Genomic DNA, 12,342 nt, shown 5'->3' with positions numbered 1-12,342 from the left:
ACTTTTGAGCGCAAAAACTGTAGGTTTCTTACCAAAATTTGTATTTCTTCAGTTGGGACAAGGAAGGCTTTACAATGAAACAATACAAATAGATAATAAATTACCTATTACTGCTATTGGGAATGGTGAGGTCACGCCACACCGACCCCCTAATTTACACTAAGTCGCCCCTTCATCCATCTTCATTTTATAAAGTGTTCCTTTTTCGGAAACTGTTTTAATTTATCAGCGCTTTTATCTCCCGTATGAATTATTACTTCGTAAAAAAAGAAGTCTGATTTTCGCCTGCCACGATTTATCGGCGTCTGACACGGCGCAGGAACAATTTATTTCGCGCGAGCCGTGCAACTTTTAGAATTCTTTAGCTAGGAACTTTCGCTTCTGATTTACCGCTAAATGCACGGCCATTGTTCTTCTCTGACGAATCCCTCACACAGGAAGCTCTTCTTTGGTCCCGTGGGTTTTAATGCCACCACAGAAAGCTCTTAGTGGCTCAACGCTGCATACAATTGGAATGGCTTACGAGTCTTGGAGTTCTCAGGTCCCGACCTCCTCATCGAAGAACGCTTACCTTGAATAACCATTTAAACGGATGGCGGCCGCAAGCGAGATCTTTTGTATCTTGGCTCTTCCCCAGTTAAGAAGTGGAAATTTAGTTCATGAAAATAGAATTCTTCGAATACTAACTTAAATTAATAAAAACACCAGTGAATTATTCGCAGGTTCATAATAATTGTAGCGATAGCCTAATATGGAAAAGATCAATGGTCTTCAATGTTAAGAAAAGATGTTTTCATTGCAATTGATGTTGAGCAAACAGCGTTTCTTCACCGTTATTGAGCTACAACAAATTGATGGGTTGGATTCATTGATGCATCATCGTTAATGACGTTATTGTTCACCAATTTCTAGCGCAACCGAGGAAAATAAAATTTCTGCAACAAATATATGATTCACTTACATTATAAAAATTATGCAACGATTGAACCTCATCCATGCAAACAAAAACAGGGCTAAGAGTTTATCACTTAACACGCGTATCGCAGATACAAGAGATACTGCACCTGCACTCACGTAATCCTATGTACTGTACTGCACCTGCACTCACGTAATCCTATGTACTGTACTGCACCTGCACTCACGTAATCCTTATATGTACTGTACTGCACCTGCACTCACGTAATCCTTATATGTACTGTACTGCACCTGCACTCACGTAATCCAATGTACTGTACTGCACCTGCACTCACGGGTCATCCAATGTGTTGGCGCTGATCAAGCTCTTAACGTAATAAATCCTCTGATAAAGGGTAAGTAATCAGAGTATAAAGCAAAGTGAATGTTTTTTTTTTTACATTTTGAAAAGCTCATATGTAAAGGCAGGATAACAGCAAATTTTGTTGTCGACTTTCCTCGAAAGTTCGTTCAGCGTAGACATAATAATACAGGAATCCTTTATATCATCGCGCATTTCACGCACTATAAAACCTTTGTACTAAACTGTAAGTTTTATAATATATATCCTACATATTATCATTATACAGAGGTATTGGGATCGATGGATTAATTAGTCACACCTGAGAGTAGACGTAGTGCAGCTTCCATTGTGAAGTAAACTTTGGTGACGAAAATTATGGAATAAAACCTTAAACCTCCGAATAATCTAACTTAATTTTTATGCGTCATTGCCGTCGATGAACGCACTTCTAGCAATACTAAACGTGATTCAGTAAACAAAAAACTTCATCTTTTTCGCTGGAACTTCAAGGAAATACAATAAATTTTATCAGTGAGATTATTCAAAGAGGTAATAACGAATCAATTATATACCTCACCCCTCATCATGCTGAATTTTAATCACAAATTGCCAGGGTAGAGGATAAAACCGTACAGCTCGACACATGGCAAGAAGTTAGGTAAAATCTAAAATTCTATTAAATGAAATTCGCTTTCGCCATCGCGTATTCGTGATCACTCGATTTTATATCTTAACATCATAGGCGCATGGGTGGAAAACTTATCCCTGTTAACAAGGACGAAACTCGAAAGATATCAAGTATGAAAGCAGAAGAGGCAAATTTAAGGGAACAAACTCGCACTGAGGCATCGGGAATTATATTAGTTTAGTGGCCAAATGTTTACTAGAGCTTCAGCTATTTAGCTATCTCGCACTGAAAGCCTAGATGAACATCACCAAAGAGGTCGAAGGTCTCAGTTATTGAACGTTTCTTAAATCAAGAAATCAGTCATCACCCACAAGGGGCAGAAGGTCTCAATTGTCCAGCCCGCTGAAGCTGGCTCAAAAGAAGCAGCGTTAGCATCTCAAAGAGACGCAGTGACAAGGAAGGACAGGTGACAAGGAGGGACAGGTGACAAGGAGGGACAGGTGACAAGGAGGGACAGGTGAAACGCAACAGAAACAAAGACAGTCGAACAAGGGATCTCTTATACGGGACGTCGGCCGCCCGCACGAGAGAGACAGAGAAGGGAAATGTAAGGAATCCTACCTACATAATAACCTAATGTAAGGTATCCTGCCTACATAATAACTTAACCCCATAACTAAGACCTGCAGTCAGACACCGCGAGCTCAGCGGTGGCGCGCTCAGGAACAATCCTTCAAGGATCGCGAAATCCCAAAGAACTTCTGACGAGCGCAGACACGCGTCAGAAGTCCCCACTGAAAGGGGAATTATTGACACTAGAAATTACCTGTACATTGATAGTATCCAAGAATAGGACCTTGACCGAGTATCTGTTCAACAGTCTGTGCGTCAACAGCATCACTACTAATGCCCTAACATGCTCTGTTCAACAGTCTGTGCATCAACAGCATCGCTGCTAATGTCCAAACATGATCTGTCCAACAGTCTGCTCAACATGGCCAATGTCTTGGCTGGCCGCGGAATGACTATCCAATTATTGCCTTGGTTTTACAAATGCCTTATCAACAATAAGATACAAGTAATAATTACAAACAGTAATATTCAGCTAGTACTGAAATACTACCAGATTCAAATACTAAAATGATACCAGTATTAGTGTGATAACAATTTCTAAAATGATACAAGTATCAAAATAATACAAGTACCAAAATGATACTCAAGTCTCAAGCGCTCTCGTTTGTACGCAACACGCAACAATTGATGCGTTAGTCTACGTCCTCATGAGGGACGCGAGGGGAGGAGGGGGCTGAGGGGCGGGCCGGGAGAGGCTGTCTCAACCCCAAGCCAATCCCCAACACCCCGCAGTTCCTGCAAGAGGAAATAAAAAACCAATGCGACATGACAAGAGAAAAAGTAAGAATTCGAGAAAAAAAGCTGCGCATTTTCGATCCCCATAAGTTTACACGTTTTCCATCCACAATTTTTATAATACCAATATTGCCCACCCCATAGCTTTCCTAAGAATGAATGCATAAGCTAGTCTCCGAAAATCATTTCACTGCTCCAACCATGAATTTACGAGAATTGATTTTTTCTGATAACTTTAAAAACAAGCTGTATGCTTAGGCCGGGTTTACACCATACTGCCAGGCATATACCAGTCATGGTCTAGTTCAATATACTTTGATGAATTTCTATAGAAGCATTCACAAGAGCCGTTCAAGGCACCAGCCAAGCCCGTGGTGTGAATGCTGCTATGGAAATGCAGTAAAGAATATCGGACTGTACCGTGAATAACATATGCTTGACGCGTGCCCAGCAGTATGGTGTGAACTCGGTCTTAATGTGAAGATGATGAAAGATAATCTGATACCTGGGGAGCTCATTTGGGTGTAGTTCTTCTCCTTTGCCTCGCCTAGTAGGAGCTGTGGCAGACGACGCCCGTCTTGTGTCCAGTACTCCCAGTCTGGCGTCCAGCATCGCTGGCGAGGCTGTCTCCACAGCAATATGAGGCGAGGCTTCTCTTTCCACCATGATGATGTTGGAGAATACATCAGCACTCCTCACCCTTGTCATGGGGCTGGTAAAGCTAACAGATAATGAGTTGGATGAAGTTTGACCAGGCACGGAAGGAAGCGAACGTTGTTGTCGTGCAGCATCTCTAGGACTTGGATCAACCGAGAGTGAAGTTTCAGCAATGTCATCTGCATCATCAGACGAATGTTGCGGAAGACAGCGGATACCACATGAACTCGGATGCCTGGACTGGTGAAAGGAAGTAGCTTCCCGCCATCGTTTCCTTACTGTTGGTCTCGAGCTCACAGTTAATGCAGTCTGGTCCTCAAAACTACGAACGTCAACCACTGAGGAAGTCTCCGGGTTTGACAACGTGTCACGAGATTCACTCAAAATATCTTGCTGAGCTGAAGGTTCGGTCGGCAAATGCAACAAATTACGAGGATGAATATCTGACTGGCGATGGTCATCTTCTAACCGATGAGGACCTCGAACGTCACGAAGTCGCGAACCTAGCGAGCTGGTTGCTGAGTGGGACTCGAATCTCACGTCAGCAAGAGTGGCGCCACTTAAACTTTCTGTCGAGTCACCGACAGAGAGAAAGCACTCACGCGACTGTGTTGTCAATAATGTCCGGGTTTTAGGGAAGGTAGGGCCCGTGATGCCAAATGTATGTGGGACGAGAGCAAGAGCTTCGTCAAGTTTCGTCACGAGGGCAGCGGCGTCTAAAATATCGAATGTCATGGGCGGCATGATGAGCAGAACGTTCTTGTGGATGCCTTCACGAGCGATGACCGTCCCCACGCGGCGTAATCTATGAGCATGAGAAAACATACAACACACTTCATTATTATGTTGGTCTCGAATGAAGTTCAGTAACAATATATTTTATCTCAATACAACAGGCTTCGTTTGCAAAGGTAACCGGAACACATAGAGACGACTAGGGAACACGACGCAAGTAACAGGGCACGTAACAGTAACATTGTAATGAAAACGCCTCTTCCAGTGGTTTCATTAAATAATCATAAGCAAATAATTGCTGGTAAATAATACAGGATCCAATAATCTTCTATAATTATTGATTAATAGAAACAATATTGAATATAACACATCACATATTGATCATCAAGACTTGAAAAGACTTTAAGGTAAAAAACTCAGCTTTTCAATGAAGTGATGGTGAATTTACTTAGCTACTTTTTTTTGCCTTTAAAAATTATGGGAAACCTCTTGTTACCGAAATCATCGGCATATAATTGTAAGTGAGACACAAAATACTATGGTTAAAGGAAGCTTTGGCAACTTCTCTCACTTGTGTACAAGAAAATCAGCAATTTGGGCGGAAGGAACCCGTTGCTCTGCGTTCCAGACAACGTCGACAGCTTGCAGCAAACCTTGTCCACGCACATCACCTGTAACATTAATCAATGAAACTTGATCATAATAAAGTGCGCGCATAATATGAGAGAGATCACCAGAGATCACATTTCTAACGGTCTATGCATTAACCAATAGACTCTACTACGCACTTACGAACGGTTCAGTTCAGTGTACCGCACTTAACAGCTGCCAAGGTTTATCATGTTAGAAAAAAACCTCGTGCATTAATGCTGCAAGGCTTTCAATGACAGCAGGAGAGTTTGCGAAGGCTGTCCATAACGACAATATAATCGAGGACTAATATCCCAATCTCAACGAAGTACTGATGACGGAAAATTAACAATTTAGTAACCTGTCTATACATTAGAGAGGGGGATCGTCACTGGTGCCCAATGAGCCATGAGCCCATGACGTCCTCGAAATTACTTTTCCCCCACACAGTAGTAGAGTTTTAGTCTTGTTGCTTACGCTGCTATCCTCCAGCTGTCTACAGCCACACCCAATTTTCTACTTTCGAGATAACAAAATAAAAAACTCGGCAACCTACTACCACCCATGAGAATATTTTGCACACTTTTTATAAAAATAAATTAGTTAATTGTAACATAGAATCCTTACATTCGGGTTTAAATTTTTGTTTCAAACTGAACCGGCAGGTACAGCCAGACCAGCGCGTGAATCGTACAGCACGTGCTGTGTTAGCGCCATGCTTAACTGCATTCTAGAGCGCCGTCATCAATGCTATTCGTACAGTCTTTCGGGACCAAGTAATCCCGTCAGTCACGAAAGGGGTAGAACCGGGATGATGATTGGCGAGCCTAATTTGAATCTTGAATGATGATTGACGCACCTAATTTGAATTTTTGATGATGATTGGCAGGCTCAATTTAAAATTTGGATGATTGGCAGACGTAATTTCCGATGATGATGGCGATCTCAATTTTAAATTTGAATGATTGACGGACCTAATTTGAACACCTGGATGATGATTGGCGGAACGTAATCCTCACCAACGTAAGGATGTTTGTCCTGCAGCTTCCTGAGCAGCAACTGCAGGGAGCGGCCGGTGCTGGCGGCGTTCTGCATGAGGCGTTCGTCGACCAACGTACGCAGCACTGCAGCACCCACAGCGTTCTGCACGGCGCTGCACTGGTGCTGCACAATAGAAAATAGTTAATGGTCAATCCGTTACATAGTAATAACAAAAGTAAAACACATTTATAACATTAATGAGTTTGAATACAATACGCAGCACAAGTGCAATGAAATAAGTGATAAATATAATATAAAGTCATTTGCTGTCAGGTGCCTCATAAAATTCAAGGGTGAAAAATGTAATGAGATTTATAAACGACAAAACAAAAGTTAATGTCGACTTCGGCAATTATGATCATTATTCTAAAAATTTATGTTAGAAGCACAACCAAATACAGTAATGCCGGATCAACCATTGACCATTGGCAGCGAGGAGAGGTGCTGTGCTTCAAGTCAAAAATGGAATTATTTCCAATTCGTTTTCTTGTTAATGGATGACTGAACTGCTGGTGCGGACTCGAAGACGATATTCCAATGAATAAATGCGTGAAAATAATTATGCTATAAATTTCATCTGTATCGATGAAAGGATTATCAAACGAAAATAACTTGGATTTGCACATTCAAGTTTTAAGTTTCCATTAGCAGTTCAACTTCTCGTAGAGAATTAACATCCTTCATTCATAAAAGACGTCATTAAAATACACAAGAAAATTGATCAGAGTCACTCTTCATCCCAGTAGTTCCTGATACTTTTCATAAATCAGTATAGTACTCACTCAATACTTAGCATCAATAAGAAATCTTCATTATAAGTCCTTCGTATTGCAGAAATCGTAAAGTGGGAGTAAATATCAATCCGGTGAAGAACTCACATTCGGTCGAGCCACTGCGGAGACTTCAAAAATTTCCTCGGTCGCAACGCAAGCTCGTTCCTTCTCGAGGACCAGTGGTAACAGGCACTGTGGATAGCGTAACGCTTCTTCCAGGCCGCGGTAACCGCAAGGGCGTTTTTAGACGGCCGCCTTTACGGTGCAGCAGTAACTTGAATTCCATTTTTTCAGTTTATCTAATGCATGCAAAATTCGCTAGTGCAGCAACGCAGTCTCTCTAAAATTAGCGTTGAATTGTCCCGTATATGACGACCATTTAATATGCAGAAATTTCCTGTCCGTTTTAGCAGCAGCACGACGATTGCGGGAGAAATGGTCTTCTCGTTTAGGTAACAGTCCGAAAATTGGATACGAAATTTTTCGCCCATTTCAAAATATCCCGACGACTGGTGACGAAATTGTACTCCCGTTAGGCAATAATAAGACGATTGGAGACGTGAGAATTAACGAGCAGCTGTTAAGAGAACGCAAAGACTCACAGCCGAGCGCAGAGGGCCGAGCATGGCGGCGATCTGCGAGGACGTAGCGGCTACCGCCATCGGCCAGCCGTTGCCTGCTCACAAAAATATTATAAGTGATGACCAGATAACACTCCAGCTGATTAAGCCTCGTGTGGTACACGCATTTCTCTTTCCGATTTAATCGTTTGAACATTTGTTGTTTGTTGATAATAACATTTGATGAATACCCGAAAATTTGAACCATCGGCCGAATGTGCAAAAATCCCAACCAAATGACGAAAAACTTGACTATCAGCAGTACTCCTACCCAGGCCCTTGGCGATAACAACGATGTCCGGGGAGACTCCCTGGCACTCAAACCCCCACATGGCGTCGCCTAGGCGCCCTAAGCCGCTCTGAACCTCGTCTGATATGCACAAGCCTCCGAACTCTCTGACCAAACTGAAATAGAATTAATGAAAGTTAGTATTCCTGAACCTCTTCTGATGTACACTGTCCTCACAAATCTCTGACCAAAGTGAAATATAATTAATGGAAGTTAGCTGCCCTGAACCACGTCTGATATGCACAGGCCTCCGAACTCTCGGACCGAACTGATATTAATTACTTTAAGTTATCTGTCTTTCGCTAGATTCTAGCACAGCCAACACAGTTCTTGAACTCAGTACTCAATAACAGATCATTCGCAAGAACATGCAGAGACAACCGCTGATCTTTAAAAAACCTTTCATAGTGTTGAATTGAAATCAACCTACAAGGTACATCAGTATAATGATGACCGAACCTGTAGAGGCCTTGCAGCCACGATGCTGGAGGATGCAGGCCGCCTTGTATCGTGAGGAGAGGCTCCACCAGCAGGCACGCAACCTACAAAGCCAACACTCAATTAAATGTTAATTAATCATAATAATAATAATTATATTTACGCATTTATATACAATAATTACCGCTGTAATCTTATGACACAAAGAAGATTGACAAGTATGAACATTCGGCAGTAACGAACAAATTACAGCCGCTGTAAATTACCATGATGGTGGTCATTGTCACGACATTACCATAGGCGCACGTTATTACTGCATCTATTAACAAACTTAAAATAATGAAATGAATAATGAAGTAGATCAGTGAATTAAAAATTATTTAGTATTTAAAAACTCTCTTGTTTGCCACTATGGGCCGACCTGGCCGCCATCACCGAGGGACTGCTCCAAGATGCGCCGGCTGTCCGCCAGGTATCGGAGGACGATGGACTCAACGGCGTCGGAAGGACGGGAAGACGCGGCCGCATCGCCGAGGCCTGATGCTCGGTACGTGTCTGCTACAGGCACCACGTGCACCGTGTACGAGCTTCCTGCCGTGTGATGAGTTACGTTAGAATGTTAGCTGAAAAGAGGATAGTTTAGAGCGCGAACATGATATGCTTTCTAAGGTCTTTGACAAACATATATCAGGGAGTGATTCAAACATATTGTTCGTGTAGAAACATTAGCTACTATTAAATGGATATAAATTTGAGTTTAAATTAAAATAAAGCCCTAATTTTCTGTTCAAAGGCTAAAAAATAATAAATCTTTATATTACGTCGATGCATCCAAAACACAAAATACATACAGAAAAAAAAAAACATTTCTTTAGAGCTCACTAATTTTTTAATTATTCCTGAAAGTTACATATTGAAATGAACTTTTTGATATTGCTTACTTCTAAATGACCTTGTTGGCTTGATTCGAGAAGATAGTCTGACAACGGAGTCCGTGCAGCCGTGGAAGGAACCTTCCACCACGACCACGTCGCCTCTCGCTCTCCTACGTCTGGCAGCCGTCGACGCGCGTACGTCTGGCAGCTGTTCATGACTGGGTGTCCGATGACTCCGATCATCGGCACCGAAGTCGTAATTCTGACCTACCGCAGCACAGAACTCCGATGGTTTCTCAGGAAAGTCACAGGTGAACTTTTGTGCATGATTATCTTCGTGCGATCGTCGCCCTTTTAACGTGGCAATTTGGTGACTACAGGAACTGAGTTCTTTTGAGTCAGTGGTGAGTGGGCAGAAACTGAGACTAGCGGAAGGTGTGAAGTGTGATGTCAAAGATTTTGAAATTGATGACCCTGATGCACTTCTTTCTTCTGATTCTGTACAATGAGTAAAAATTCTAGAAGTCAAATTACCACTACGCTTGGATGAGCTCAAGGCAGTTTCCTCTTCAACATTTTTTCCGATATCGGCATCAACGGTAGCGCTAGATGGGCCTGCATTTAGGAGGCCATCTGAAACTTCTGCATGACTTTTCTTTAATTTTTTAAATGAATTAGACGGACATCCTAATTTTGAAGAATTTCTGCCACACCAAAGCCTGGCCAGCCGAATGGAGAGATCAACTGCTGCAGTCCTGCCCGAAAAAAATTAGATAATTAAAACTCACTTGGATGCAGATAATGATTTTATTTATTGAATCATAACGACTGACACAATTCAAAATATGCAAACAATGCGCACCGCATTCGTAGTATGGTAGAGAATGTTCGTAACTTAATGAAACGAAATGCAACTACTAAAATATTTTTGAGTCATTTATGTTCATAACGAAGTTTTCGCCAACGTTGCGCGCTTGCCTGCACACGTAAGCCAAATTTACAAGGTTTCTACAGAGCATAGTTTAAAACTAATTGTTTGGTCTCATTATGATTTATTACTACCACCGCGGTTAATAAATTAGCACAAAATGATTGAAGTCAATTTACTGATCTAGTCGGTCTGATATCCTGAATAGTGATGAGCGAGTTTATAATGAGTGCTATAGGGGTGGAATAGCCCGCAATTTATGCGAAGAATAAATGTCACAAACTGAACTATCACGATATACTCATGGACAAATTATTCTACTGCGCTGGGTTCCGAGTTAATTTCAAAAAAGTGGACTATAGACAAAAACCAAAGCTGAATTTCCGGATTCTGATTTCTGCTGTCAGAGAACTTCAAGGAAAATGAACGGGGCACGGTTAATAGTTGATTGTCAGAGAACTGCACGAGTGATGAACCTTCTCTAGTAAATGAGTGATATTAAAATAATTGCAGGGATTATTAAAGATATTCAGTGAATGGGTGCAGGCGACCAGACCCTGAGTCGCAGAAGAGGAAGGAGTCGAGGTGTGGTGGCAAGGTGCGACGCAGCAGCGTCTCCAAGTCGCAGTTAGCACCCGCATGCCCGGAGTCAGGCAGCAGATCCTCCAACCTCTGGCAGCTGGCGGCAACCACACGGGTGTTGCAGTGGCCAACTTCAGGAGAGGACAGTTACTGCAGTACAATACCATAGAGCTCGTAATAAAGAAATTATGTCAACATTAACACTTATTGTTTTGAATTTAGAAGAGAGGGAATTTTGAAGAGAGGGAATTGTTTGGAGCTTTAGTGCTACCGACAACGTGAAAGATGGGAAAGATTTTACAGCCATTTTGAAAATATTTGGCATGATCTTTCAGATATTTTATTCTTTTTAAATTTCAAAGAGAAGAATTGTGACACTACATAAGATTAAAGTTTATGTTATGTCTCGTTTTATAGCCATTTAATTAGGCTGGGAGCCAGAGAAAGAAACGAAGTATAGATCATTAGATGTCCCTTCATTGTGCATAGTCGCACGATGTAAAATCGCCTACACGCAGAAATCAAGTTTGGCGGCAAACATGTTTTGGCATTGCTCCTCATAAGGAATTCTGAAATTCAATTAATGTTGAAAGTCAAGATTCAATAAAATAAAACAAGGTTAGTTTCTTCTATTTGCAATCTATTAACAATTCAATATTTAAGGCTGCATTACGACGCACATGTAGCGTTTTTATTATAATATGACAAGGAGAAAAACCTTGAGCAGTAGAATTGATGCAGTCGATGTACTGCGCACCGGAATCGTCGTACAAATACTGGCCCCGCCCACTCTGCATCGTGCCTCCGCCACCATGCCTGGTCCACATGGTCACCTCACACGTCGACAAATATCAACAAACCTATCACTAGTTACACCCATACAACCACGCATCTGAATCAATCGCTAATAATACTGCACAGCCTGAAGTCCACATTCTGAAAAAGTGATCAAAAAGTTCAGTATTTTTAGCTATGGTTCAGCTATGCCATTCATATTTTAATCCGCATCCACCTAACCAGGCTAACCCGACCCAGTCAATTGCATCACTCAGTAATATCTGTATTGTATGTCAAAGTTTTCTCCTTCCTAATTAATTTAAAAATTTCAACGCCAAGATGTGTATTCTTTTGAAGCTTACCTTGATATCATAGTTATCGCATCGTTGTATTTTATCAGCACATCTAAAGAGCTGATATCTCTATCATTTCCTTGCCAGCGTAGTACCAATGTTGGCATTACATAATATGAGTTGCATTTCACTTCCCTTATTACGCTATTATTATTTACAATGTTACATTTTATTAAAGTCAGATTCATTAATTATTCTACTATAAACGTGGAAATCATACGTAGATAATATAGATAATATACTGATAATTTTCGCTTAGCTACCATTTTAAATGCTCTGGCGTACCGCCGTCTTGGAGCACCCGACTTGCTCATTCATTCAGAGGTAGAGTACAAGCTTCATACGCATCAGCGCCACGCGTCGGGGCAAAAACTTGGTCGCTAAACCTGC

The 12,342-nt window shown here is 41.6% G+C and overlaps 1 protein-coding gene across 1 annotated transcript; it reads right to left on the bottom strand.

Annotated features, from left to right (window-relative positions):
* Positions 1-2,566: 2,566 nt before the first annotated feature.
* On the bottom strand, positions 2,567-11,862 carry LOC108676322. The gene is made up of 11 exons (XM_018164386.2): positions 11,541-11,862; positions 10,797-10,953; positions 9,379-10,067; positions 8,859-9,028; positions 8,459-8,541; positions 7,982-8,115; positions 7,693-7,766; positions 6,296-6,440; positions 5,218-5,317; positions 3,760-4,716; positions 2,567-3,254 (listed from the first exon to the last, which is right to left on the bottom strand). Exons 1-11 carry the CDS (start codon positions 11,647-11,649, stop codon positions 3,152-3,154), a joined length of 2,721 nt encoding a protein of 906 aa, XP_018019875.1. The 5' UTR covers positions 11,650-11,862; the 3' UTR covers positions 2,567-3,151.
* Positions 11,863-12,342: the final 480 nt, after the last annotated feature.

This window comes from Hyalella azteca, unplaced genomic scaffold (genome assembly GCF_000764305.2).
Source record: "Hyalella azteca isolate HAZT.00-mixed unplaced genomic scaffold, Hazt_2.0.2 contig5826, whole genome shotgun sequence".
NCBI lineage: Eukaryota > Metazoa > Arthropoda > Malacostraca > Amphipoda > Hyalellidae > Hyalella > Hyalella azteca.
This window is presented reverse-complemented; position numbering and strand designations above follow the sequence as displayed.

Excerpts from the sequence above, each read along its gene's own strand:
- LOC108676322 (XM_018164386.2), bottom strand. The coding sequence starts at position 11,649 with ATGTGGACCAGGCATGGTGGCGGAGGCACGATGCAGAGTGGGCGGGGC. Across the intron at positions 8,542-8,858 it reads CCCTCGGTGATGGCGGCCAG|GTTGCGTGCCTGCTGGTGGA; the intron begins GTCGGCCCATAG and ends TTGGCTTTGTAG. Across the intron at positions 8,116-8,458 it reads TGGCTGCAAGGCCTCTACAG|TTTGGTCAGAGAGTTCGGAG; the intron begins GTTCGGTCATCA and ends ATTCTATTTCAG.